Raw genomic sequence first — 26,322 nt, 5'->3', positions numbered from 1 at the left:
AGCATCGCACCACGCTATCAGCCAATCATAATCAAGCTCTCAGGAGCTTTCCCGCGCTCCTGCGTCGATATCGAGCCTTCCGGTGATCCTCGATCATTCCTCGAGTAACGATCTTTCATAGCGCACGCTGTCTTTGGAAAAATCGACAAAGCTCTCGGAATTTGGTTGCTATTCGGATCGGATCTAGAAATCAATCTCACGGTGTTCGCAAGAATCTCAGTGAACGAAAGGACATCATCAACCGGCAGACAATCATCGAATTGAGTGTAAGTGCGAATATTCGCGAGGTGCGGCTCGGACCAACGTACGTGTGCATGGACTCTAAGCGTTCTTCCCGACACCCCCCGAAACCAGAGACTCCTCTGGTACTTTATTCAACATATTTTGAGCCGGATCGGTGGGTGCGGTAACGAACATATCTGTGTGCGGGCGTAGAAATTCGGTGGTGTGCTTTCCACGTGCTAACGGCGAAAGTTCGAGAACGATCCGTGTCGTGCTTTCTCTCTCGCTCTGACTTCCGTCGGACTCGGTTGCTCGTGCGGGTTCGGCGACGCTCGGACGGACTCGGGCGCTCGGTAACGAATCTCTGCGATACGTGCTCAGGCTTACGCTCTCGGCGGCCATCTTGTGAGCCTCGTGCGCGCGATACGGACGGCTCATCGCACATTCTCTCCTCTGTGAATCTGAAAGAACATATCTGTGCGCGGAAGTAGAAATTCGAGTGTGTGCTTTCCACGTGCTAACGGAGAAAATTCGGGAACGATCAGTGTAGTGCTTTCTCTCTTGCTCTGACTTCCGTCGGGCTCGTTTGCTCGTGCGTGTTCGGTGACGCTTGGACGGATTCGGGCGCTCGGCATCGGATCTCCGTGACGCCACCGACGTTCCCCACTCTCCAACTGTAAGTGCTCAGGGTGAAACTCGACCTCATAGACAACAACTGGCAAAAGTTTGAAGCGACTCACCAGCGAATGGCGGAATCCAAGGCTGAACTCCTCCTGGATCACGATTACTTTCAAAAAAAGATATACGATCAGTGTCTGTTGTATTATGCTGACGCAAAAGCCGCATTGCTCACGCAAATTGACGAAAAGGAACGGACTCATCCTCTCTCTGGCTCGCAGTTAGCCTACCTCTCAATGGGCGGGCAAACATTAGCGCGACGGCATCTTCCAGAGATAACTCTGCCACAGTTCTCGGGTGACTTCTCAGCGTGGAGACCATTCCACGACTTATTCTCATCGCTGGTCGGCAGGAATACTGACATCTCCAACGTGGAAAAAATGCATTATCTTCGGACCAGCCTCATGGGCGAGGCGGCTCAACTTATCTCCAATCTCCCAGTGTCAGAGGACTCATTCGCCTCCGCTTGGGACTTGCTTGTCAGTCGCTTTGAAAACAAGCGGCTTCTCATTTCGGCCCAGGTGGACAGATTATTCCGCACTAAAACCATCTCCCAACGGTCCGCCAAGGAGCTCAACACACTCCTCAACACCACAACGGAAGCGCTCAATGCCTTGGAGTCTCACGGAGCCCCTGTGCAACACTGGGATCATCTTTTGGTTCACCTCACTGTCCAGCGGCTCGACCCAAGCACTCGAGAGGCATGGGAGGTCAAGCTTGGCTCTACTACGGACCCCCCATCGTACAAGGACATTCGCACATTTCTCACCGGCCGTGCTCGAGCCATGGAAAGTATGGAATTCGGAACTTTGAGCGTCTCTCCATCGGACAACCCCGCGTCCCCGGCATTACGACACAGCAGCAAACCATCTACGGCCATCGCTCATGTGGCCATCTCACCCCCCTCTGGGAATTCGGAGACCTCTGGATGTGCACTGTGCTCTGGTCCTCATTACATTGTCTCTTGTCCTCGTTTCAGAGATATGTCTCCTCATCTGCGGCGCAACATAGTAATCGACCGTCGACTCTGCTTTAACTGCTTAGGCAGGCATAACGCACTCGCCTGCCAAAACTCCAAGAGGTGTAGAGACTGCGGCAACAAACATCATACCATGATACACATGGATGATCAACCGCCCCCACGTCGGTCAGCTACATAAGGCAGGGTAATCTCCTCAACCGCAGCTCCACAGACGCCGGCGCTAGCCTCACCAAATGAGAGCACCACATCAACGGCTTCGGAATGACTCACGCACGCAGTCCTCGCTCCATCTCATTCGGCAGCTCTCACTCGTCCGGCAGTCTTACTCGCTACTTGTTGCGCCATCATCCGATCACCTGGCGGCTCGTCTCACTCGGTCAGGATGCTCATCGATCCCGGATCGGAACTCACCTTTGCTTCTGGACAACTTATCAAAACCCTTCAGGTACCTCGACGGCACGCCTCTGTCCCCATCATAGGTATTAGCGGATCTCAGTCGGAGCGAACTCGGGGTGTCGTCCCCCTAACACTTCACTCAATTTACTCTTCGCAATCCATCAAGGTTACAGCTTACATCCTCAAGAATTTGACAACCTCACTCCCGTCTATAGCGACAGCAGAGAATAGTTGGCCTCACCTTCACGGGCTCCAGCTGGCGGATCCGGATTTCCTCACTCTCGGACCAATAGACTTAATCCTCGGTGCCGACTCCTACGGTCTGTTCATCCAGCCCGATATCATTAAAGGGTCGGAGGAGGAGCCCATCGCTCAGCACACAATTTTTGGATGGATTGTCCTCGGTCCGACCTCTACACCATCAGCCACAGCTCATAGTTCTCATCATGTCGCGGTGGATCATGAGCTTCACTACCTGCTCACAAAGTTCTGGATTCAAAAAGAGGTTCCCTCATTCTCCGCAACTCAGCTCAACCCTGACGAAGAGGAGTGCGAAACTCACTTCAAGGACACTCATTCGCGAGATAGTGCTGGGCGTTATGTCGTACGGCTCCCCCTCAAGTTCCAGACCAGCCATCTAGGGGAATCGCGAACAACCGCTCAACGTTGCCTGCAACGCATGCTACGGCGCCTCTCAACGGATCCGACCTACCAGAATTTGTACTCATCATTTATTCGGGAGTACGAAGAGCTTCAGCACATGGTCAGGGTTTCCCCCTCCACTCCAGAACCATCACCGGTGTTCTACCTCCCTCACCATGGAGTCCTTAAGCATGACAGTATCACCACCAAATTAAGAGTGGTATTCAATGGGTCCAGCCTCACCAGCACGGGATCTTCCCTCAACGACATTCTGCACACGGGTGCGAACCTCCAACTGGACATCTCAGATATCTTACTCTGGGTGCGACGACACCGGTACATTTTTATCACGGATATCACCAAGATGTTCCGCCAAATTCAGGTTCATCCAGACGATTGGGATCTGCAACGGATCCTTTGGGTCGATAATCAACTCAACATCATCCCGTACCAACTCACGACGGTCACGTACGGCACACGATCAGCTCCCTTCTTGGCTGTTCGCGTCCTCCTTCAACTTATCGAAGACGAAGGTAGGAATTATCCTCTGGCGGTCCCCCCCTCTCCTCAAGGGACGGTATGTGGACGACATCTGCGGTGGCGCTGACACTCTTCCTGAGCTGATCTCTATCGCTCACCAACTAGTAAACCTCTGCATGGCGGGCGGCTTTCCTCTGGCGAAGTGGCAAAGTAATCATCCGGAGCTATTTCGGGCTCTCCCTAGGGACGGCGCAGCAGTAGAGCCTCACTCGTTCGCTAACACGCAGGGTAAGATTTTGGGACTCACATGGCAGCCTCACTCAGATCAGTTCGTCTTCCAGAGCAAGGCCTCCAACCGGCCCGTCATCACCAAACGGACCATACTGTCGGAAGTAGCGCAACTGTTTGATCCTTTGGGATTCTTATCTCCGGTAATCATCAGGGCGAAGACTCTCCTCCAGGAACTGTGGCTGGAAAAGGTCGGCTGGGATGACTGTCTCTCGCCGCAACTTCGAGATCGGTGGACGCACTTCCGTTCAGAGCTGTCGGCCCTGACTTCCATCACGATTCCTCGGTGGATCCTCGGTGGTCTCTCACGCCGTCAGCTACGGTCGAACTTCATGGATTTTCGGATGCCTCGCAACTTGCCATGACGGCTGCAGTTTACATCAAGGTCACCCATCACATGACGGAGCCAATCATCACACTGGTCTGCGCCAAAACCAATGTCGGACCTCTCAAAAGGCTCACCATTCCCCGGCTGGAACTCACGGCGGCGGTTCTACTCTCTCGTCTCATCAGTTATGTTTGTAACGATGCATCCCTCCACCGTTACCCGGCCGTCGATCCGCCGGAAGTCCGCCGCCCGACAAACACCGGTCGGGCATAATGCGGAGGCGCCGAGCGCCCATTTTTAAAGATTTATAAAACGTTCCGATTTGTAAACCGCCGTTAAAACGCGTGTTTACCCGGAACCGTCGCCGCGTTCGGGTAACCGTACCGACCGTTCCCGAAACCACCTGAGTCGCGCGCGGCGGTTCACCGTTAAATAATATGCCTTAAAACAATCAGGCATATTACGCACGCGCACCCGCCGGAAAAGCGGTATAAATAGGGCACGTTTTACATCTCAGGACCAGATCTTCCGCAACCGCCAGAGTCAGTACGACGCCTGGAATCCAGAACGATCCCGAAAACACGCTCAAAGAGAGAGAAAACGGGGTTGGGAGTACCCAGCCTCCGCCGAGAGTTTGCGGCATCTCTAAGAGCGATACTTTGAAATCTCTGCGATCGAGGAACACGAGATTGGGCGTACTCAGCCTCCGTCGGGAGTTCTCGACACCTCGCACGCATCCGTCCACCTAAGTGCAACGGCGATCATCCAGTGGTAGGGAGTTCCCTGCCATTGACGGGTGTTCCCGTCGGCCGTTGCACTCCTGCATTCTACGGGAAAACCATCCCCGGCAAAAACAATACCGCGATATCCGCGAACTCGCAGTAATTCCGCGACCGCCATTATCGCGATCGGACTCGCCATTAATACGGCGCGCCAAGTCCCGCTCAAGGGGGGAGGATCTAACCCGGCCGCGACATCGATCGACGCAATCAGATCGATACCGACACGTCTAAGGACCGCCCACCGACCCGACCGAAATTACCGCCCGGTAGTTAGCGGCCTCTGCCGAAATCCAGATCCGCGCACGTAATCGATAATTGTATCGAATCGCTGAAAGCGCGCTCCGCAACACACCCCGTGCATTGTAATTCGTATGCATCGCGACCAGCACGACCACACCGCTAGCCAAGTCCGACACTCACGCATACACGAGTGCGTTTTGTCACATTCACATCATCATTCGCCTCGCCCATATACTTTCGACACATTGTAAACCACACGTAAATATCTCGCGTTCGCGCACGCACTCGCTTTCTTATCATTTCACTCACATACAAGCGCACACACGCCCACACACACAACATTTATACACACACACTCACTCTGTATACACATATACTTACACGCAATAAATTATATTTTACCTAACGCATCTATCGTTCGTCTCTTGATACCCTTTCATGAGCCCCGGATCCCGACCGAGTTATCCACGACCGCCTCGCGAAATCGGTTTATTACGGGAGTGGTGCACTTGGACACGGTGCAAGTGGACACGTTACAAATGGACACGAGATTTTGCACACGGTTCAATTGGACACAGTGCATTTGGACACAGTCATTTTGGATACAGTAGCTTTTGGACACATAAGAAAATACGCATCGTTTACTTGGACACCGCTCAATTGGACACTGTTCATTTGAACACCGTTCGTTTGGACACAGAAAGATGCGCACCGTTCATTTGGACACCGTTCGTTTGGACACCGTTATTTGCCCACCGTTCGTTTGGACACTGTTCATTTGCCCACTGTTCGTTTGGACACCGTTCATTTGCCCACCGTTCGTTTGGACACCGTTCATTTGCCCACCGTTCGTTTGGACACCAAAATTTGATTTAAGTCATACGACGTAATCCACACCAAATTTTTGTTTTAAATAAGAAATAGGTTTGGGTTAGGTTATATCTTTCGGAAGTGGAGCCCCCCCGCAGGGGAGGGCGGAACCCACTGTATCCATGCATGACATCCAAATATGCGAAAGGCTAAACAAAGTGCTAAAAGCAATGTAAAATTAATGACATCAGTATCAGAGATATATAAGTATGAATATATTTTATTTTGACAGATATTATAACCTTCAAATGTATCTCCTTTTCACGATTTCATATTTTACATAGATTTACCAGTATAAAGTGTTATAAGAATACTGATTATATTTTCCCAAAATGATTTTTATTTCTCTCCATCTGTTACATATTCAAACAAACAGTGCGCATGTTTCTGTGTACAAATGAAAGGTGTCCAAACGAACGGTGGGCAAATGAGCGGTGTCCAAACGAACGGTGGGCAAATGAACGGTGTCCAAACGAACGGTGTCCAAATGAACGGTGCGCATCTTTCTGTGTCCAAACGAACGGTGTCCAAATGAACAGTGTCCAATTGAGCGGTGTCCAAGTAAACGATGCGTATTTTCTTATGTGTCCAAAAGCTACTGTATCCAAAATTACTGTGTCCAAATGCACTGTGTCCAATTGAACCGTGTGCACAATCTCGTGTCCATTTGCACCGTGTCCAATTGTACTGTGTCCAAGTGAAGGCCACTCGTTTATTACATGTTCAACTAGAACTCGCGGAGGTACCAATCTACCTGTGGACGGACTCATCAGTATCGCTCACCTGGATCAACAATCATCCTTCTCGCTGGAAGGACTTCGTTCGGAATCGAGTGGCGGCAATTCAAGAACGCGTACCTCAGGGTCATTGGCGGTTTATTCCCGGCAAGGAGAATCCAGCAGACTGTGCTTCTCGCGGTCTCTCTTCCACGCAACTCTCTCGGCATCATCTTTGGTGGAACGGTCCCTCATGGCTAGCACAGTCTCCTCAACATTGGCCAAGCACGGTATCACAGCTAGATTCGGCGGCGACTCTTGAGGAGCGGCCCGGGCTTCTTCTCACCTCCTCAACAATAAGACAACACCACCTCTGGGAGCTTCTCTATCGTTACTCATCGCTCACACGGCTTCTTCGGATTACGGCTCACTGTCAACGGTGTTGCGCGATCCTCAAAGGCATACCACAGTCTTCTCTGGCCACACCTCTCACACCTGCAGATCTGGAAGTTTCACGACTATATTGGATTCGGTCAGTCCAATCGGCGTACTTCTCATCGGAACTGACACTCATCTCAAGCGGAGCACACTTGTCAAGGTCTCATCCTCTCGCCAAGTTTACGGCCTTCATCGATCATTCGGGCATCCTCAGAGTCGGAGGCCGACTCAAGCATTCTCAGTTGGACTCTGAATGCAAGCACCCAGCCATCTTGCCACGGGATTCATATCTGTCCCGACTCATTATATCGGACGCCCATCTAAGGACTCTTCACGGCGGAAGTCAGGTAACCTTGACTTATCTTTGCCAGGCTTACTGGATCGTTGGTGGCCGAGCTCCAGTAAGATCTCACATTCTCCGCTGCGTTCGGTGTGCTCGACAACGAGGCGTAAGGGCACAGCAACTCATGGGTCAACTGCCATCATCTCACATTACGCCATCTCGTCCCTTCCTCAACACAGGGGTTGATTACGCCGGCCCCCTCACTCTTAAAACTTGGCGAGGACGAGGGGCTAAGTGTCACAAGGGATGGTTAGCCATCTTTGTTTGCTTCTCAACTTCGGCGGTTCATCTGGAGGCAGTGACGGACTACTCGACAGACGGATTCATCGCAGCGTATCAGCGGTTAACGGGACGGCGAGGTATCTGCCAAACTCTTTTTAGCGACTGTGGAACCAATTTTCAGGGGGCAAATACATCTCTTAAGCGGCTATTCAATGCGGGATCAAAGGAATTCTCGGAACTCGCTCAGCTACTGACCCATGACGGCACCACTTGGGTCTTCAATCCTCCAGCAGCCCCTCACTTCGGCGGTAAATGGGAGGCCGCTGTCAAATCGGTCAAGCATCATCTGCGAAGAACTATAGGCGAGACTGCCCTATGAAGAACTTACGACTCTTCTAGTTCAAATCAAGGCAGTCCTCAACTCCAGGCCATTGTGTCCACTTTCTGACGACCCGGAAGACCTGGCAGCCCTCACCTCCGGGCACTTCATCATCGGGGCAGCGCCAACTACAATTCCGGAGCCATCTCTCTCCGCAGTGCCCCTCCCAAGGTTATCTCGGTGGCAGCTCATTCAGCAACAATTCCATCATTTCTGGTCATGTTGGTCAGCTGAATGTCTTCAACGTCAGCTAGCGATATCGAAATGGCATCATCCCTCCACACAAATCAAGGTCGGCTCTCTTGTACTTCTCACGGATGAGAGATTCCCCCCATCAAAATGGCCTCTTGCTCGGGTCACACAGCTTCATCTTGGCTCCGACGGTCTCTGCAAAGTGGTCACCCTTAAGACGGCCACAACAGAACTCAAGCGGCCTATCACCAAGTTGGCAGTGCTTCCGACGACACCAGATCAACCCTCACCCACGGAGCAACCAGCAACGGATTCGGCCTCACAATCACCAATAGCATAATTCTTCAACGCTGTTGTAGAAGGCGGGCGGAATGTTCAGAAAATATCGCGACTTTTGCGCAATCTCATCACCATCATCTTACTCACTCTAGTCCTTCTCTTTAGTGTTCTTTCTCTCTTCCTTTTCTCTCTCATACGCGACCTCAACCCAATCCCGATGCCGGTCTTATCAATCCAATCAGCATCGCACCACGCTATCAGCCAATCATAATCAAGCTCTCAGGAGCTTTTCCGCGCTCCTGCGTCGATATCGACCCTTCCGGTGATCCTCGATCATTCCTCGAGTAACGGTCTTTCATAGCGCACGCTGTCTTTGGAAAATTCGACAAAGCTCTCGGAATTTGGTTGCTATTCGGATCGGATCTAGAAATCAATCTCACGGTGTTCGCAAGAATCTCAGTGAACGAAAGGACATCATCAACCGGCAGACAATCATCGAATTGAGTGTAAGTGCGAATATTCGCGAGGTGCGGCTCGGACCAACGTACGTGTGCGTGGACTCTAAGCGTTCTTCCCGACACCCCCCGAAACCAGAGACTCCTCTGGTACTTTATTCAACAGAAGACAAAAACCAATACTTAAATAAGGTGTGTGAAGAAATTTAACAACATAAGTATAAAAATGAAACTCGTGATATGTTTAAAAAATCAAGCAATCAACTTGTGCTTTTGTGCCAAAATATATTGGTATAAAGACAGAAGACGGAGTTTTATTAACGAAGGAAGAAGACGTACTGAAGCGTTGGAAGACATACTGTGAACAACTAATGGTGCACGAAAGAACACAGGAAGAGAATCATGCAGTACGGATAACTCTACGTAGATAATGAGTTCGAGATAATGAGAGAGGAAGTTATGGCTGCAATAAAGAAACAAAAATGCTATAAATCAACAGGAATCGATGATGTAACAATCGAAATGATACTGGCCACAGAGGAAATAGGAATTGAGATTGTCCTCAAAATATGTCAGAAAATATGGAATACCTGTATCTGGCCTGAGGACTGGACAACATCTGTATATGTACCTCTGCACAAAAAAGGGCCAAAGTATATCTGCGAGAATTATCGTACTATTGCTCTGCTATCACACCCGAGCAAAATCAGGCTACAAATAATTCTCGAGCGCTTAAAGCCATACCTTTTACCAGAAATCCCTCAAGAACAAGCAGGTTTCGTCCCGGGTCGTGGAATGCGTGAGCAGATTTTGAATGTTTGACAGATAATTGAGAAATCAAGAGAATATATAACATCACAACGTATATTTGTTTTATAGACTACAGCAAAGCTTTTGCCTGTGTTCGATGGGAAAAGATGTGGCAATCCCTGTCTGAAATGGGAACTCCAGCACACCTCATCACTCTAATAAAGAATCTTTATGAGAATAACACCGCTCGAGTAAAGATGGACGGACAACTGACAGAATGTTTTCATGTTGGGAAGGGTATGAGGCAGGGGTGTCCTCAGCCCTATACTTTTTAACATCTATGGTGAAGATATCATGAGGAAAGCAACCGAGGAGTGGGACGGTGGCATATCAATAGGCGGCAAGAAAATCAGCAATCTGAGGTATGCTGACGACATCACTCTGTTTGCCTGTACGGAAGAAGAGTTGACAACACTCTTGCAAAGAGTCGAGCAAGCGAGTCTCGAAGCTGGCCTAGGAATTAACAGAAGCAAAACCAAAATAATGATTGTGGACAGGTCCAATAATAACCGTATAGAAGTTAAGCAAATAAACAATATAGATGGTGTACAAAAGTTTGTATATCTCGGATCTCTGGTCACAAATACTGGTGGATACAGCGAAGAAATTAAAAGAAGGATAGCTATTGTCAAAAATGCCATGGCAAATTTAACAAAAATCTGGAAAAGCCACGATATTATAACCTCAACCCAAATGAGATTTGTAAAGAGTCTTGTCCTTCCAGTTTTTTTATACGGAGTGGAATGGTGGGCACTAAAGGAGACTGACAAACGTGCCATAGATCCTTTCGAGATGCATTGCTGGAGAAGGATGCTGCGTATACCGTGGGTCGCCAGAAGAACGAATCAGTCCGTCCTGGATCAACTGCATATTAGAAAACGGCTACGATGTCTTGTTTTGGAAAGAATTACAACCTTTTTCGGGCACGTAATCCGCGAAGATGGTCTAGAAAAGCTGACAATTCAGGGTAGAATCGAAGGTTCCAGAAGTCGAGGAAGGTCACCGACTAGATACACTGATCACATTGTCAGTATAACAGGCCTGTTCTTTGGTCGGTGTGTTAGAATGGCCATAGATCGAGAAGGATGGAGGGAGATATCATGCAAAGCCTCATGATAACCGATAACGGGTAAACGACTAAGAAGATATTATATTCATAATGTTAATTTTAATTGGAATAACAGATAAGTTTTTTCTCAAGACAAACCTTTTATGCTGGTAGCAACACAACAATTTGTGTTAAAATACGAAGAATAAATATAGGAAATATTATAAATTTATTAATCACAACTTTTAACATTGCAATTTTATTTTTTTCATTTCCGATTTAATAAAAAATGCAGTGTTATAGTCCAAAAAGGCTATACACCAGTTACTAAATATATATTATTTTAGATATATATTATTTTATACGGTAAGGCATTGCTTAACGTGTAATGCGAATACAAATCACGTTACGAGCGTTGACCGAGAAAAGCGCTGACAATGCGAGCCACGCGCGAAGCCCGAACGACCGCGCAATCAGTTCATTGCAAAAACGCGGAAATCAGAGCAAGTGGAATAAGGAAATTGCGAAAATGCAACGTACAAGTCCTACTTAGAAGCGTAATAAAAAGAGAAAAGGGAAATTGCAAAAATGCAAGTAAAGAAGCTTTGCTTAGAATTCCTTAGTTTGCGCCCGGATCTTGCCGCCAAAATCGAGTGACACGACACGTTGCCCGGCTGCCAAACTATCCCCTCCCGAGACACCAAAGAGACATAATAAAAAGACTCATCGCTAATAAGCGGCGCGCAGTCGCAATAATTAATTAATATCGAACGGACAGTCAATAACTAATTACGGGCAACTATTAAATTAAAGTCACGCAATCGGCAGAAATAAATATGAAAAATCTCGAGGAGTGAGTCTCGCGACCGAAACTCGACTCCAGATACGCGCACGCCAAGATATCCGCTATCGCGATACGCGACGCGAGCTAACGTGCGGGAACTTTGTAATAAATCCAACCTTTGAATAAAATAGATATTTATATATATTTATCCCGACTATAAGAAAATTATTTCTATCTACAAACAAATCGGCGAGTCTCGGGCAGAGTTCGAATTCCTAAATTTCATCCGGCAAACAACCCCAACTACCGTGCCTCTCCGGAGGCATAACATTATTTGGCGGCAGCGGTGGGATCTGCCGGGGCATCGCCAGAGCTCACTCAAGACTTGCAAAAGACACAACTGTAATAAAAAACGGGCACGACAGCAATCAATTGAATTAAAGTTGACGGACGAAAGCAGCAGCCAAGCCTTTCCCAAGACCTGCAAAGCATCCAGGGTATAAACAGAGCAAGCACGCCAGCACACGTAAAACGTAAGCTGATGGAAATCACAATCGACGGAAAACAACGCACGGACAACAGAACGAGCATCGCCATAACAGCTGAACGTAAGCCGCCAAGCATAGCGATCTACGACAACTCTACCGACAACGCACCGACCCCGGACAACGACCGCCGTACGACGAGCTTCGTCAGCCGTATCAACTGCCGAGCAAAGGACTGCAGCGTCAGCGACCTGCTGACACAGCGATCATGCGAGACGTCATACTGTTGTAAGTCCGAAAAATTTAATAAAAAATATTCGCGTGAATGTCGAAAGGTTCAAATATACCGAAACCGATAGCGAACCGATCGTGCTTACTAAGCAAATCAGCCCGACGAGCGATTAGCGTAAGTTTAACACTGCAAGAAAATCTTTGTAACGCGCACAGAAACTTAGAAACTCAATACTCGAGCGAAAGCGAGCCCGAGTTACCGGAGAAAGTCGTCACAGAACGCGAATTTCCATTTAACACTTTTGACGAAAGCCTACTCTCGCGTAATGCGACTGACCCCAGTGACAACACTCAAGGCGAGACTAGACGTACGCGACTGTATATTAACAGAACTCCAAGTAGAGTATGTTTGCGACGCGAATTATCGCTAACTTCTTATAAGAGCGATCTGTTCGACCCGGAAGAAATTTACCGCCAACATGAAAATAATATGGCCGAATCGCAAACTCTCCACGAACGCACTCCCGCAAATCCGCCATAAGGCACAATAGACAAGGAAATCGAAAACGTGCGACGATCCATTCACCAGATGGACATTGCGACATAGCGACATAGCGGAGACAAATCGCACTCCGCCTCCCGAAACAAATCACGATGAAAGAAGAAATTATATGTAACTCTTCGAAATGTTAAATAAAATACGCGCGGAAGTAAAATCAATGAATAGGCGAACAACGCGAGTAGAAGACGCGATTATAGATTTACCACGCCACGGATATAACCGCCAAGAAGACGGTAACGACGTGTTTAATGAAACATATGGACGAACCGCACATCAGAAGTCGACGAAACGTCGCTCCAAATTACTTGCCGTTAAAGGAAGCAAGAACAATGATTCTCGAATTTGACGGAACATCGCGACATAAGTTATTAAAATTTTTAAATCCATGCACATATGCCGTTCAAAACATAAATCCCGCGAATGTAGAATTATTAATTTGAGTAATACTATATACAAAACTAAAAAGAAAAGCCATGCAGGATTTCGAAACACGAAACATTCAAACTTTCGACAAATTAAAACAACTCGAAACTTGTTATCAGTCGAAACAAAGCATGACACATTTACAGATTGAATTCAATTTGCTAAAACAAAAGCCGAATGAAACTGCACACGCTTTCGGACAACGCGTTGATTTACTGGCAATGAAATTATACGATTCGATGATCAAAGGGGAAGAGCATTCCGCATCAGCAAAACGCACGATTCAACAAACAATCCAAAAGCAAGCGTTAATAAATTTCCAAATCGGAAATATATACACGACGAATTACAAGTACCCGTACGCAGCGATATACGACGCTCCAAGGAGCGATAACGGGTGCGAGCGCCAAAGAAAAACTCAGACCGACAACAGCGAGAACAAATAACTTTGTTAATAAAAATAAAACCGAATCAAGTTACTCGCGACATAGTCAAAGTTCGATTCCAAAATGCTTTAAATCCGGAAAAACGGATATTACAGACGCGATTGTCGAAGTAACCGATATGCGCTCCCGAAACCGGAAAAGCCCTCGCAAATAAACGCAATAAATAAGTATTGCTCGCACTGAAAAAAGACAGGACACAGCCGCGACAAATGTTAAAGCCTAAACGGAAAACCGAAAAGTAGCATAAATAAAATAAAAATCGGTAATCAGCAAAAAACGCGCGAAGAAAATATACGCGACCAAAAGTATTCGCAACAACAGAAAAGTAACGCCTATAGCGCAAGTAGCAGCAGCGAAGAGGAGTAGGAGGAAGCGAGAAAGAAACAACCGCTACCTGCGTCCGAGTATCGCGTTAGGCACATTAAAGATATACCACGCGCACAGAAAAAGACAGACTTATTATTAATAATATTACGACAAGCAAAAGACGAAAAAATACAGATGTATTCACAATTCAGGATTGATCATCTTGTTAATAAAATTGAAATATTTAGAGGACGAAACACTTATACACAAAGATAAAATCGCACTCATAGACATAATCGGGCATAAAATACACACAATAGGAAAAATGTACGCCACGATTAAAATAAAAAAAATCACAAGGTAAAACATGCATTTTACGTTGTGAGAGACGACATTCCGATCGAATATGAAGGAATTCTAGGAATTGTTTTCTTTTGACAACATTCGGTATCTTGCGATTATAATCAAAATCAATTGAAAATAGGAAACGCCGTACTAAAATTCCATTCGCTTAACAAAACAATTCTAAAATCGCACAACGAAAACATCGTAAAGGCGACAACGAATTAAAATTGGATAAGAATAGTACGAGCAGACGAAACAGCTCCAGGAATCTACCTTGGAAACTGCTTTGGAGAACCAAAAAATTACACGTGTCCCATTAATATCATAAATACAATCAATACGGAAATCGAGATACAGACGCCGAACGTCATAGAGCGCGATATCGAATCCAAAATACATACGATACAAGCAAAAAAAAATTTTAAACCTGCTAATTTGGGCAAATCTGACAACTACTACGTACACAACATTTAAATATGGAAAAAAAAACAGGCACTTCTACGGATATGCGAAAATATTACGTATAATATTACGTATTACATTTTAGTTGGACGGAGAACCGCTGATCTGCACAGTGACGGTAGAGCACGAGATAAACACGCGCGCCGATACCTTACCGGTAAACACCAGACTGTATCGTCTTCCCGAGGAGCACAAGGCGGAAGTAAATAAACACTGCAAGAAATGCTAAGAAACGGCATAATCCGAACAAGCGCGAGTCAATGAAACGCACCCTTATTATTGGTACCGGAAAACTTAAGTTCCGAGTAATAGTAGACTTTTAGAAGCTAAACGACTTAACAACTCTTAGCGACTCATTTCCACTGCCCAATATTATCGATATACTGGACCAGTTAGGAAACGCCAAATATTTTACCACACTAGACTTAGCGTCAGGATACTATCAGATACCGATGGCTGAGCAGGATAAACAAAAGACAGCTTTTTCAACGCCCTATAGACACTATGAATTTATTAGAATGTCTGGATTGAAAAATGTGCCAGCAACATTCCAGAGACTGAAGAATTCAATTCTAACCGAAATACAAGGACTTAAATGTCTAGTTTATTTAGACGACATCGTCATATACGGATCGAAACTAGAGGACTACAATGAAAAACTCAAGGAAGTACTGCAGAGACTCCGAGAAAACAATCTGAAATTGCAATCGGATAAATGCTAATTTTTGCAAGGAAGTAATTTATTTAAGACGTATTATTTCGGAAAATGGAATATCTCTGGATCCGTCAAAGTTAACCCAATAAAAGAATTTCCGACGCCGAAAAAAGTGAAGGATATACATCTTTCATAGGACTAGTCGGATACTATAGAAAATTTATAGATTTCTCAAAAATAGCCAAGCCACTGACGAAATTTACGAAGAAAACGGAAAAATTCGAGTAGACAATGGAACAGCAAAATGATTTCGAAAAATTAATGACGGCGCCAGTGCTAACGTATCTAGATCTCAATCAAGAATTCATAATAACTACTAATGCTTTCGACTATGCAATCGGAGAAGTATTGTCACATAGAAAAATAGATAACGACCGGCCATTTGCTTACGCTAGCAGAGTATTATCGCAGGCGGAGCAGAATTACAATACAACAGAGAAAGAATTACTAACAATTGTATAGGCTGTAAAACATTCTAGGCCATACATATACGATACGAAATTTAAACCGTAACCGATCATAAACCATTAATTTGGATACTTAATGTGAACGATCCCGGATCGAGATTGATCCGATGGAGATTAAAGCTCAAAGAATATGATTACGAAATCATTCATAAAGCCGAATCAGCGAACGCGAACGCCAATGCACCGAGCCGCAATATAACAAGAGAAGCGCATGAAACAGAAGAGGAAGAACGAGAAATCCTCGCAATAGAAGAAGAAACAAATTCCGACGAAAAAAAAAATATACACGGAGGAAGACAAGAAACAGATATTATATGAATATCATAATGCACCTACAGGTGGACATTAAGAAGTTGAACAAATGATACAAAGAATTCGCCTAAATTATAATTGGCCAGGAATAACGAAAGACCTAGAAAAATACATTGCAAGATGCGAATTGTGCCAGAAAAATAAATTATCTCGAAAAAATAAAGTACCGGTAATAATCACGGATACGCCTACTAAACCGTTCCAAAAATGCGCGTTAGATATTATAGCTAATAGTTATAACAAACGGAAATAAATATCTTATAACATTCCAAGACAATTTAACGAAATTCACCAAAGCAATACTGATTCCAAACCAAAAAGCAAATACGGTCAGTAAAGAATTCGTTACTAAAATTGTACTTGGATACGGAATACCGGAAAAAATTTTAACGGACCCAGGCACAAGTTTCCTCAGCGAAATATTTTAAAATACATGGAAATTATTAAAAATAAATAAAATACAAACAACTATCTATCATCCGGAAAGTAATGGTGCGTTAGAACGATCGCATCGAACATTAGCGGAATATTTGAGACATTACATAACCGAAGACCAGACAGACTGGGACGAATATGTGAATCGACAAATATATGAAATATTTTAATATAAAATTACAGGATATTCGTCAGTTAGAACAGCCGACAGGCCGAGATTCGCATGGGGCTACATGAAATAAATACACATTACAAAATCCAAAAATTCCAACACAACCCTGGGATATATTTCGAAAAAATCAGACAAATACAACAGGCTTCAAAGACATCATGAAATACATATGTACTTGCAACAACAAAGCCAAAACGAAGCTTGCAAAAGTAAACATATAATTGCGACAGAAACGATATGGATACCGTTGCAACAATCACTTACTTGGTTATATTCAACTATACGCGAACAATCAATAGTAATTCAATGCGAAAATTATAACAAAATTAGAAAAATAATTAAAGGAACAGGGCAAATCACGCTTTAAAACAAATGTAAATTAATAACAACGGAAATGACAATCCAACCAAAGGAAGTCATACAAGGCAGCGAAATAGAAACGTATCTACCGGAAATTAATATAAAATTTATAAAACACAACACAAACATACTAGACACGGAACAACAAAACATCGTACAGCACTCAAAATTAACAGGATTAAAAAATAAATTAAAAGATACAAATAACAATTTACAAAACAGTAATGACAAATTTTTTATACAAAAACAATTCGTATATCTTATGGCAACGAGTACATGTCGCGTTTCTCGCATCGCTAGGCAACGTAACAATGTGATCGCGCATTCTCCGCAGTCCGTCGCTAAATAATAATCATGCAGCAGTTAACGATAATACGTAATATGTAGATTCGCTACGCTGTGAGTGAGCAGGTGAGTGAATGAGTGCGTGAATGAGTGACCGAATGAGAGAGTGTATGAGTGTTGTGTAAAAGAGAGAAAGAGAGCGAGAAAAAAAATATATGCGTAAGTAGTGATACTATGCGGGTTTTAAGCCATGGTCCTCTAAGGGGGGGTGAGGGGCGAGGGAAAATCGGCGCGGGGGTATGACGTCACGGGGGGGGTATGACGTCACGCGGGGGGGGGCGAAACCGATGGGCGGGTCCGTGGAGAGGGGGAAGGGGGAACCGCGTACTAACCGATAGGCGAGGGGTCCGCGGAGAGGGGCGAGGGAGACCGCATCCTAACCGATAGGCGAGAGACCCGCTAACCTAACCTAACCGGTAAGCGAGGGGTCCGCGGAGAGGGGGGAAGAGGACCGCGCGAAACCGATAGGCGAATTGTCCGCGGGGAAGAGGAAACGCGAAGGTACGATGCCGCGAGTAGGTGTGAGAGAGATAGCGCGAGGCGTCCGCAATGTGTAAGAGAAGGATAGCGCTAATGATATTCTATGGGCGTGGGAGAAGGATAGCGCGAGGCGTCCATATGAGCGTAAGACAAGGATAGTGTTTGCATGCACGTTGGAAAAGGAAGCGCGAGGCGTTCGCAATATGTGGGAGAGGGATAGCGTTCGCATGCACTTGAGAGAGAGAGAGAGAGACAGAGAGAGAGAGAGAGAGAGAGAGATAGCGCGATGCATGCACGTGGATGATACGGCGTTTGCAAGGCGGTGCGAGAGAGATAGCGCGGGGCATGCACGCGTGTAGGAGAAGGATAGAGTTCGCATATTAAATTTTGCAGACTGTGCATATCTATTACACCGTTTTTATTCATACATACATACATAAAGGATGGGATAAATAATTAAATTCACAGATAATTAGTAAAATAACTTATTTATTACAACCCTCGTGAAGAATATCATTTACGGCACATGTCAATAACTCGCAATCTATGAGCGATTCGCTGTTAAACATATCACTTTCATGTATCGTTTCTGCAGCGTCGCATACATTAGCGATATTATTCTGTTGTAAAACAGTTACAAATTGTTTGAATTTTTCATTTACAATATGCGTATTTTCGCATAACCAGTAATACATATGATCCATGTATTTTTCAAAATCGAATAAATAGAATAAAGTTGGCGGTTTCATATATAAAGAATTATTGGATAATCCTATTTTTATAATATTCAAATCAGATATTTTAACCATTTCGAATGTCAAATCTCGAATCCGCAATGGGATTTCAGTCGATTGTAGAAGCCGTTCAATGTCCGCACGTTTCTACATTAGCAATTTCCATGTTTCAAAAGGCAATATTATTTGATTGCCCCGATTATCATCGAGAATCAATTCCACGCAAGATACAGCTCCAACGTTTATTCCAATGTCCAAATATTTGTATGACGTCGGGTTTAAGGCGTATCGTCTTCCGAGTATATGAACCGCGCGACGAGGCTCGGATGAAATGCGTAGAGTAAAAACAATATTATTTATATAAATATTTAAAAGGTGTAAAAAATATTTAAAAAGTATAAAAATTCTTTAAGTTAATTAAAACTTACTTGTTACATTTCTTCTTCTTACTTGATGAAGTTTCATCAGCATCTTGAATCGGAACGTAATAATTCATGCGGCTTCCTTCAGTGGGATACATTTTTATATGAACCTTTTACACAAGTGGCCGATGCAATACTGAACGTATTAAACATATTTAAAATATGTATTAGCGTTGCAAAATTGCAATGGGGTGGGGATTATTGCCGACGCGATATTTTTTTCAATTTTTCTATTCAAGCGCCGATGTACGACTGCTTCGTGATGACATTACCCCCAGGTGTGAGATTTAGCCGAATGCACACAAAAATGCAACGTAATATAAAATTTTCAAACGCTAATGTGCGGTTGCTAGATATCAGAATTCAAACGCGCGTGTCAAAACATGGCAAAATCGTGAAATATAAGAATAATTATCAAGGTTAAATTGTCCTAATATACAAGTAATTTAACTTTTTCGATGCATCTGGGCTGAGATGACATCATCATCACCAGGTGTGAGATTTAGCCGAATGCATAAAAAATGCAACGTAATATAAAATTTTTAAGCGCCGATTTGCGGCTACTTCGCGATGACATCATCCTCAGATATCCAAACGCGCGTGTCAAAACATGACAAAATCCTGAAATATAAGCATAATCCTCATGATTAAATTGCACTAACATTGGACAGCAGCATGTAATTTGAAACTTTTGCGATGCACCTGGGTTTCGACATCATCTCTAGATGACAAAAAAATGTAATAATCGACATTAGTCAAAATGTACGTGACAAATCGCGAAATAAAGATTTAGTTGATACACATGATAGAAAGAGACATCCAGATAGAATATAAAATCATAGTAAAGAGGCACACCCTGTCAGTATTTTCGCCAAGAGTTCCGAGACAAGAGCTATTAATAAGCGCATCTTGTTAGCAAAAATTTTTGGCATAAATTTAGAAATATGGCGGAAAACAATGCCGAACGAATTCTGTGCGAGCAATCTGCAAGGGTGAATTCGATAGAGGAGTACGTTGCGTGGGAGCAACGATGCGACGAATATATCGAATCGGAAGAGCAAAGCCGAATCAAACGTCCACGATTATCGATCGGGATTCGACAATCGTTGATTGCCCGAATCGCACGACTCGAGGGATTGAAAAACTCGTTACGCAGGCGTTTTGTACATGCGGGTGCAGGATGCAGTACGCGGCAACACGGATTGATTTGGCGAGAGATCGATACGGCGTTCGAAAGCCGCATATTGACTGGTGCGGTTATAAATCATAATCACATCGAGCCTCGCCAATTTTTCGAGGATGCCAAAGACATTGTGCTCTAACACGTGCAAAATGTGATGAAAAAACACTTTAATGTGAAAATTAATACATTGTTCAATGGTGAATTCGTGACGGGTGATATGCGCGCAAATAAAAGTATCAATACGAGAAACTATGAACTCTTTCGCACATCCGATTTACGCGAATGGTACGAGCGGTGCGTTGTCGAGCCCACTCTAGCATCGCTCGAAGAATTTCAGGAACGCGATAACGGGTGGGCATTATCACGAATACTCGATTTAAATGTAAATATAAATAAATATAATCCTTTGCGCGCGGGGTGCCACATTAAATTACCGCGAGAAATAACAATGAAGAGAGCGGTAATAAACGTGCAATCTAATGACAATGCGTGTTTCGCGTGGGCGGTGGTCGCCGCTCTATATCCTGCTGAAGATCATGTTTATCGGGAATCTTCGTATCCTCATTACACGACAGTGCTGAATCTCCCGGACATTGAGTTTCCAGTAACTGTGAATTAAATTAAAAAATTCGAACTTGCCAACGATATCTCAATCAATGTATATAGTATTGAGGAAAAGAACATTGTCCCGATACGTCTGAGTGAGCTGAAAAAAGACAAACACGTCAACCTGTTGTACATTGAAGACAACAACGTTGAACATTTCGCGTGGATCAAGAATCTATCCCGCCTCGTGAGCTCGCAATTGAGTTGTGGCAAACGAAGACAATATATCTGCGATCGATACGTTTATATTTAATAAATTATATTGCAGAAATCTTTGAACAAAAATTAAAAATTATTTCTTTTACAGATGTTTGCACTACTTTGGCTCGAACGACAAGTTACAGTCACATATTATGGACTGTCGAGAGATGAACGAGTGCGCTATCCAATTACCGAGCGATAAGGACAAGTGGCTCACGTTCAACAACTATAATGGGAAAGAGCAGCTTTCTTTCATCGTATACGCCGAGTTGGAGTGTGTTTTAGAGAAGACGGAGGAAGAGAGAAACTACCAACATCATAAAGTATTTAGCATAGCATATTATGTACATCGTTCGTACGATGATTCGTTATCCGCGTATCATTCCCGTCGCGATATCGATTGCATGTCATGGTTCGTCGAAGAATTAAAAAATTTAGCGCAACGTGTAAAAATTATTTTATCAGCTAATGTCCCCATGGTAAATTTAACATCTGATGAATGGGAAAATTTTCATAGCGCGACACAAAATATCACATTTGCGAGAAACCATTCGTACACTACGATACACGCGTACGCGATCATTGCCATCTAATCGGGCGATACAGAGGTCCCGCGCATTCAAATTGCAATTTAAATTATAAAGATTCTTTTTGCATTCCAATAGTTTTTCATAATTTATCCAGTTACGATGCACATTTTATTATAAAGGAGATAGCTACAGCGTTCGAAGGGGGAATCGAGTTACTTCCGATAACAAAAAAAATATATATATATCATTATATCACGAAAAATATTAAACTTACTGAAGAGAAATCAAAAAATCATATTAAATTGCGTTTTATCGATTCGTATAAATTTCTCACAGCTAATCTCGATAAATTGGCATCATTCTTGAATAAAGACAAACTCAAAATTTTAAAATCTGAATTTCTAAATTCATCAAATAACAATTTCAATTTATTAACACGGAAGGGTGTTTTTCCGTACGAATATATTGTTACGTCCTGGCAACTCCACGATTCCTTCCTTTCGCAATGTTGCGGCAACGATAATCGATCGGTGATAAAAATAAGTCGTTCAGTAAATAGAGCATCTTGAGCCACGCATTTCTTTAAACATCTAGTCACTTGTCAATGTCAATATCTATGAACAACCGTGGGAAAGACGCGAGAGACCGGTGACGAAACCGCGCCAGTCGCCTAAAAATAAACAAAATCAGTAGATACCCTCGAAATAGAATTTTCCAACGGAAGAATAAATTGATATCGAAAAGATAATAAAATTCCCTCTAAGAAAATATCCGACAAACGTAACTAAATCAATAATGATGAAACTCCTGTGACGACATATCCAGTAACGACGGTAAGACCCTTTCTAATCAGATCACGTGCGTAAGACAAAATCTAATGCCCAACTGATATCGAGATCACCAATCGACGATCGTCACGGGTAAAAATTCGAAAAGTAGGAGAAACACCCCGCCTAATGAGGGCACTGGCATAATTTTTAATTCGTTGGAGACTTGGAAGATTCCCACTCTTAGAAATTAGAATACACCCCTAAAAAAAAGATATAAAAAGAGGACCTAAAGGGCCACTCACTCACTTGCTTACCACTTCACTTACTTAGCACTTGCTTTATTCACTTAATTCTGTGCGTGCATCTTCAGTTAACATAAGTCTCATTAAGTGCCGTGGCACCGCGAAAACTACTAGAAAAATTATACCAGTGCACTCATCGCCTGATTAATCTGGACCCCGGCAACCCGGCAAATTAAGAAATTCCACACGTTCACCTACGAAACAAAAAGTAAGTCACATTCATCCAATTCAATTTGCGCTATTAACCCTCGTAAGACATAAAGCATTACGTTATATTATAGTAACGCTGGTTTTCATAGTGAAAACCAGATTCGGCATTCCAAGCCAAACGGTCATTCGCAGGAGTCAGAGGACTCGAACGCCGGTAAAATGCAGATTCTGCGCTACTCACAATAACAATTCAACAACAGTATCTGTTAGACCTACTCTTCCCCCCTCGCCTAACTACCCCTCCCCCAGCTACTCCCCAATCTACTTCCCCGAAGTCACTGTACCTCCGCTTTCCCCTCGTTCCTTCTCTCTTTCTACTGTCCTCCTAAACAATTCACCCCCAACTTCCCCGCACCTTTCAGAGTCGGAATTCGAGCAAGCGATAGAAGAGTTTTGCAACGAATTGCCCGACCTGGAAGCCGACTCATCTTACCAGGATTAACCAAAACTAAAAATTCCCCCTTCTCTCTCTCTCCCTCCTTCATACCGCATCCTCTTACTCACTCTCACACATACACACACATGTTTTATTTTTTTATTATTTATTATTAAACCTTTACATTGTATTAACCAGTCAGAACCTAAAATTTAACGGTAGAGACTTTCCCTCGTCATTCTGACTGATGCCCTTCGTACCATTGTAACACCTGCGGAGCGATAAGCTCAACCACACACAATCACTCACACTCACACGATAAATGTAATCACTTCTTACATATATATTATATATCATGTATTCGAACTTTTATTTTTATAATGAATAAAATTATATTTTTTATTAATTAAACATTTCTTAACCCCTCTCTCGTTCCCAGTACGAAGATCGCACTAGGTCCCATCCCGCATAAAAGGGATTAAATTCCCTGACCGAAAAGGGACCACCGAACGAACGTCTGAATAAACAGCGTAATAGCGATCCGAACGGTCGTTTACCTGCTTTGCGGACCTATCAGTTCGTTCGACCCGATTCCGAACGCCATGAGACGTTTAACTTCGGGAAAATAAAAGATAGTTGTTGCGCCCTTCCGTCGACTCATCCTCCCTCGAGTCTGGACGTAACATATTGTTCTTAAAATTTTGGGGGCTCGTCCGGGATTGTAATGTGCGATCTTTTAAACTGGAATGAGTAAAGGGACAAGAGAGAGGTACAGCTGATAAAGACGAAGTAGAACAAAATTTTCAGCTTGCTCAGGAAACATAGAATCGAACAAAATCTAACAAATCAGAAACACATCACACTTCCACTCCTAACAAAACCACTAAAAACATTAATTTTTCATTAGACGAAACTGTAATTGAAAAAGATTTCGAAAAAAAGTTTAGCGAGTCAGCGGCCGAATCTCATTTTGCCGATTCCTGCGATAAGATTATTATACCTGAATTTAATAAATCTGAAAAAAGGAAAGACCCGAGCGGTACCAGCGGCAACATGACTCAAAATAATCCTTTCGCTACTTTGAAATACGCGGTCGAAGCCGTCCTTTATTTTGACGGTCAAAACATTCCACTAAATTATTTTATTGAAGGATGTGAAAAAGCGAAATCCATGTTGCCTAGTGAGGCTGAATCACAGTTTACTAAAATAATAAGAACTAGGATAATAGGTGAGGCTCGCCGCACTATACAAGATCAAGATTTTGATAGCGTTTCTCATTTAACTAAATATTTAAAACAAATTTATGGACCTGTAAAAAACGTTTATCAATTACAAGGAGAATTAGGTTGCATATATCAAAAGAGTGATGAGGATGTAATTAATTATGCAAATAGGGTAAAAATTCTTGGGAAACAAATTTTAGAAGCATATAGAAGTTCTGGAAACGTGTTATCTGACCAAAGTATTAAAGCATCATTAGAAAAAGACATGTGCAAATGTTTTATTAGAGGGCTAATACCAGAAATCGAGCAACGAGTTTCAAGAAATTTACCAGATGTACAAGCAACCGCAGCCGACGCTATAAGGATAGAGAGAGAAATCCGAGCAATGACGGATTTACGACAGGGAATAGCAGGTAGACAAAAAACTAACAGCCTAAGGGAAACTTGTCAAATCTGTTATAAGGAAGGGCATGTAGGTAGTAACTGTAGGAAATATTTACAAACCTCTCAGCAAGTTAATAACCAGATTGATCTAGGAACCGCAATATTAGTATGTCAAATCTGTAAAAAACGTGGGCATGGAGCAGAGAAATGCCGCTTCCGCGATCCACAGCTTCGCCGCCCGGTAAACGTAGTTCAAGGAAGATTAATAACTTGTCAATTATGCTTGAAATCCGGTCATGATGCAAAATCTTGCCGACAGAATAATACTAATAACAATAAAATCTCGGTAATTTGTCAATGGTGCGAAAGACCCGGCCATTCTGCAAATAATTGCTGGAAGAAACAGAACGAACAACGTTATACGGAAAACAAAACTCGCGTAACTTGTCAAATTTGCAACAACTTTGGACACATTGCTAAAGATTGTCGATCAAAACTAAACCAACAAACGGGATCCAGGAATTCCTTATTCTGCCGCTATTGTAAGGAACAAGGTCATCTTCTCGAAAATTGTCAATTACGCCATGCCAGTAACTTTCGAAAAAAGGAAAATAATCAGGGAAACTACAACGGCCCCTCGACGTCGGGTGCACAGCAGGGGTCCGAACGAGAGCAGCACCCGCCCAAAACTCAGGTAGCCAAGTAGACAAGGACAGAACTACCATAAGGCCCGTGACGGTAAACCTCGACAAACATAGTCGCGTGCCTACTGTTCAAATCAACATCGATAATTTAACTACTAGTATAACCTTTATGCTAGACACGGGATCTGGACCTAATATAATTAAAGAAAATCTCGTTCCTGAAGAAATAAATATTAATTACACTAATATCCTTAAGTTGAACGGTATAAATAATTATTCTGTGTATACCTTAGGTGAAATTACATTAACTCTTTTTGAAACACCGGTTATATTCCATATTGTATCTAACGATTTTCCAATTTCACAATCCGGCATATTAGAAAACGATTTCTTTAAACAAACTTCATCCAAGATAGATTACGCACAAGGGCACTTGGATGTCTCCGGAATCAACATACCTTTCTTATCGTCTGAAGCCATTATCGTAACTCCGCGATCCGAATCATTATTTTATGTGAGAATAAAAAATCCAGAAATACAAATAGGCTACATACCAAGATTAAAAATAGCACATGGAATTTATTTAGGAGATACCATCGTGGAAAATGTTTCTGGAA

At 43.6% G+C, this 26,322-nt stretch overlaps 3 protein-coding genes across 3 annotated transcripts; all 3 read left to right on the top strand.

Annotated features, from left to right (window-relative positions):
* Nucleotides 1-968: 968 nt before the first annotated feature.
* On the top strand, nucleotides 969-2,060 carry LOC138941915 (uncharacterized). The gene has a single exon (XM_070311870.1). The coding sequence runs from the start codon at nucleotides 969-971 to the stop codon at nucleotides 2,058-2,060; it is 1,092 nt and encodes a 363-aa protein (XP_070167971.1).
* A 204-nt stretch (nucleotides 2,061-2,264) lies between these two features.
* On the top strand, nucleotides 2,265-8,538 carry LOC138941914 (uncharacterized). The gene is made up of 4 exons (XM_070311869.1): nucleotides 2,265-3,453; nucleotides 3,566-4,000; nucleotides 6,640-7,935; nucleotides 8,027-8,538. The coding sequence occupies exons 1-4, from the start codon at nucleotides 2,265-2,267 to the stop codon at nucleotides 8,536-8,538; spliced, it is 3,432 nt and encodes a 1,143-aa protein (XP_070167970.1).
* Nucleotides 8,539-24,507: 15,969 nt separating this feature from the next.
* On the top strand, nucleotides 24,508-25,767 carry LOC138941913 (uncharacterized). The gene has a single exon (XM_070311868.1). It carries the CDS (start codon nucleotides 24,508-24,510, stop codon nucleotides 25,765-25,767), a length of 1,260 nt encoding a protein of 419 aa, XP_070167969.1.
* Nucleotides 25,768-26,322: the final 555 nt, after the last annotated feature.

The sequence above is a fragment of the Polyergus mexicanus genome, unplaced genomic scaffold (assembly GCF_030449975.1).
Source record: "Polyergus mexicanus isolate NDT 795.1 unplaced genomic scaffold, iyPolMexi1.0 SCAF_20, whole genome shotgun sequence".
Classification (NCBI taxonomy): domain Eukaryota; kingdom Metazoa; phylum Arthropoda; class Insecta; order Hymenoptera; family Formicidae; genus Polyergus; species Polyergus mexicanus.
The sequence above is the reverse complement of the archived record's forward strand: the minus strand, read 5'-3'. Positions and strand labels throughout refer to the sequence as shown.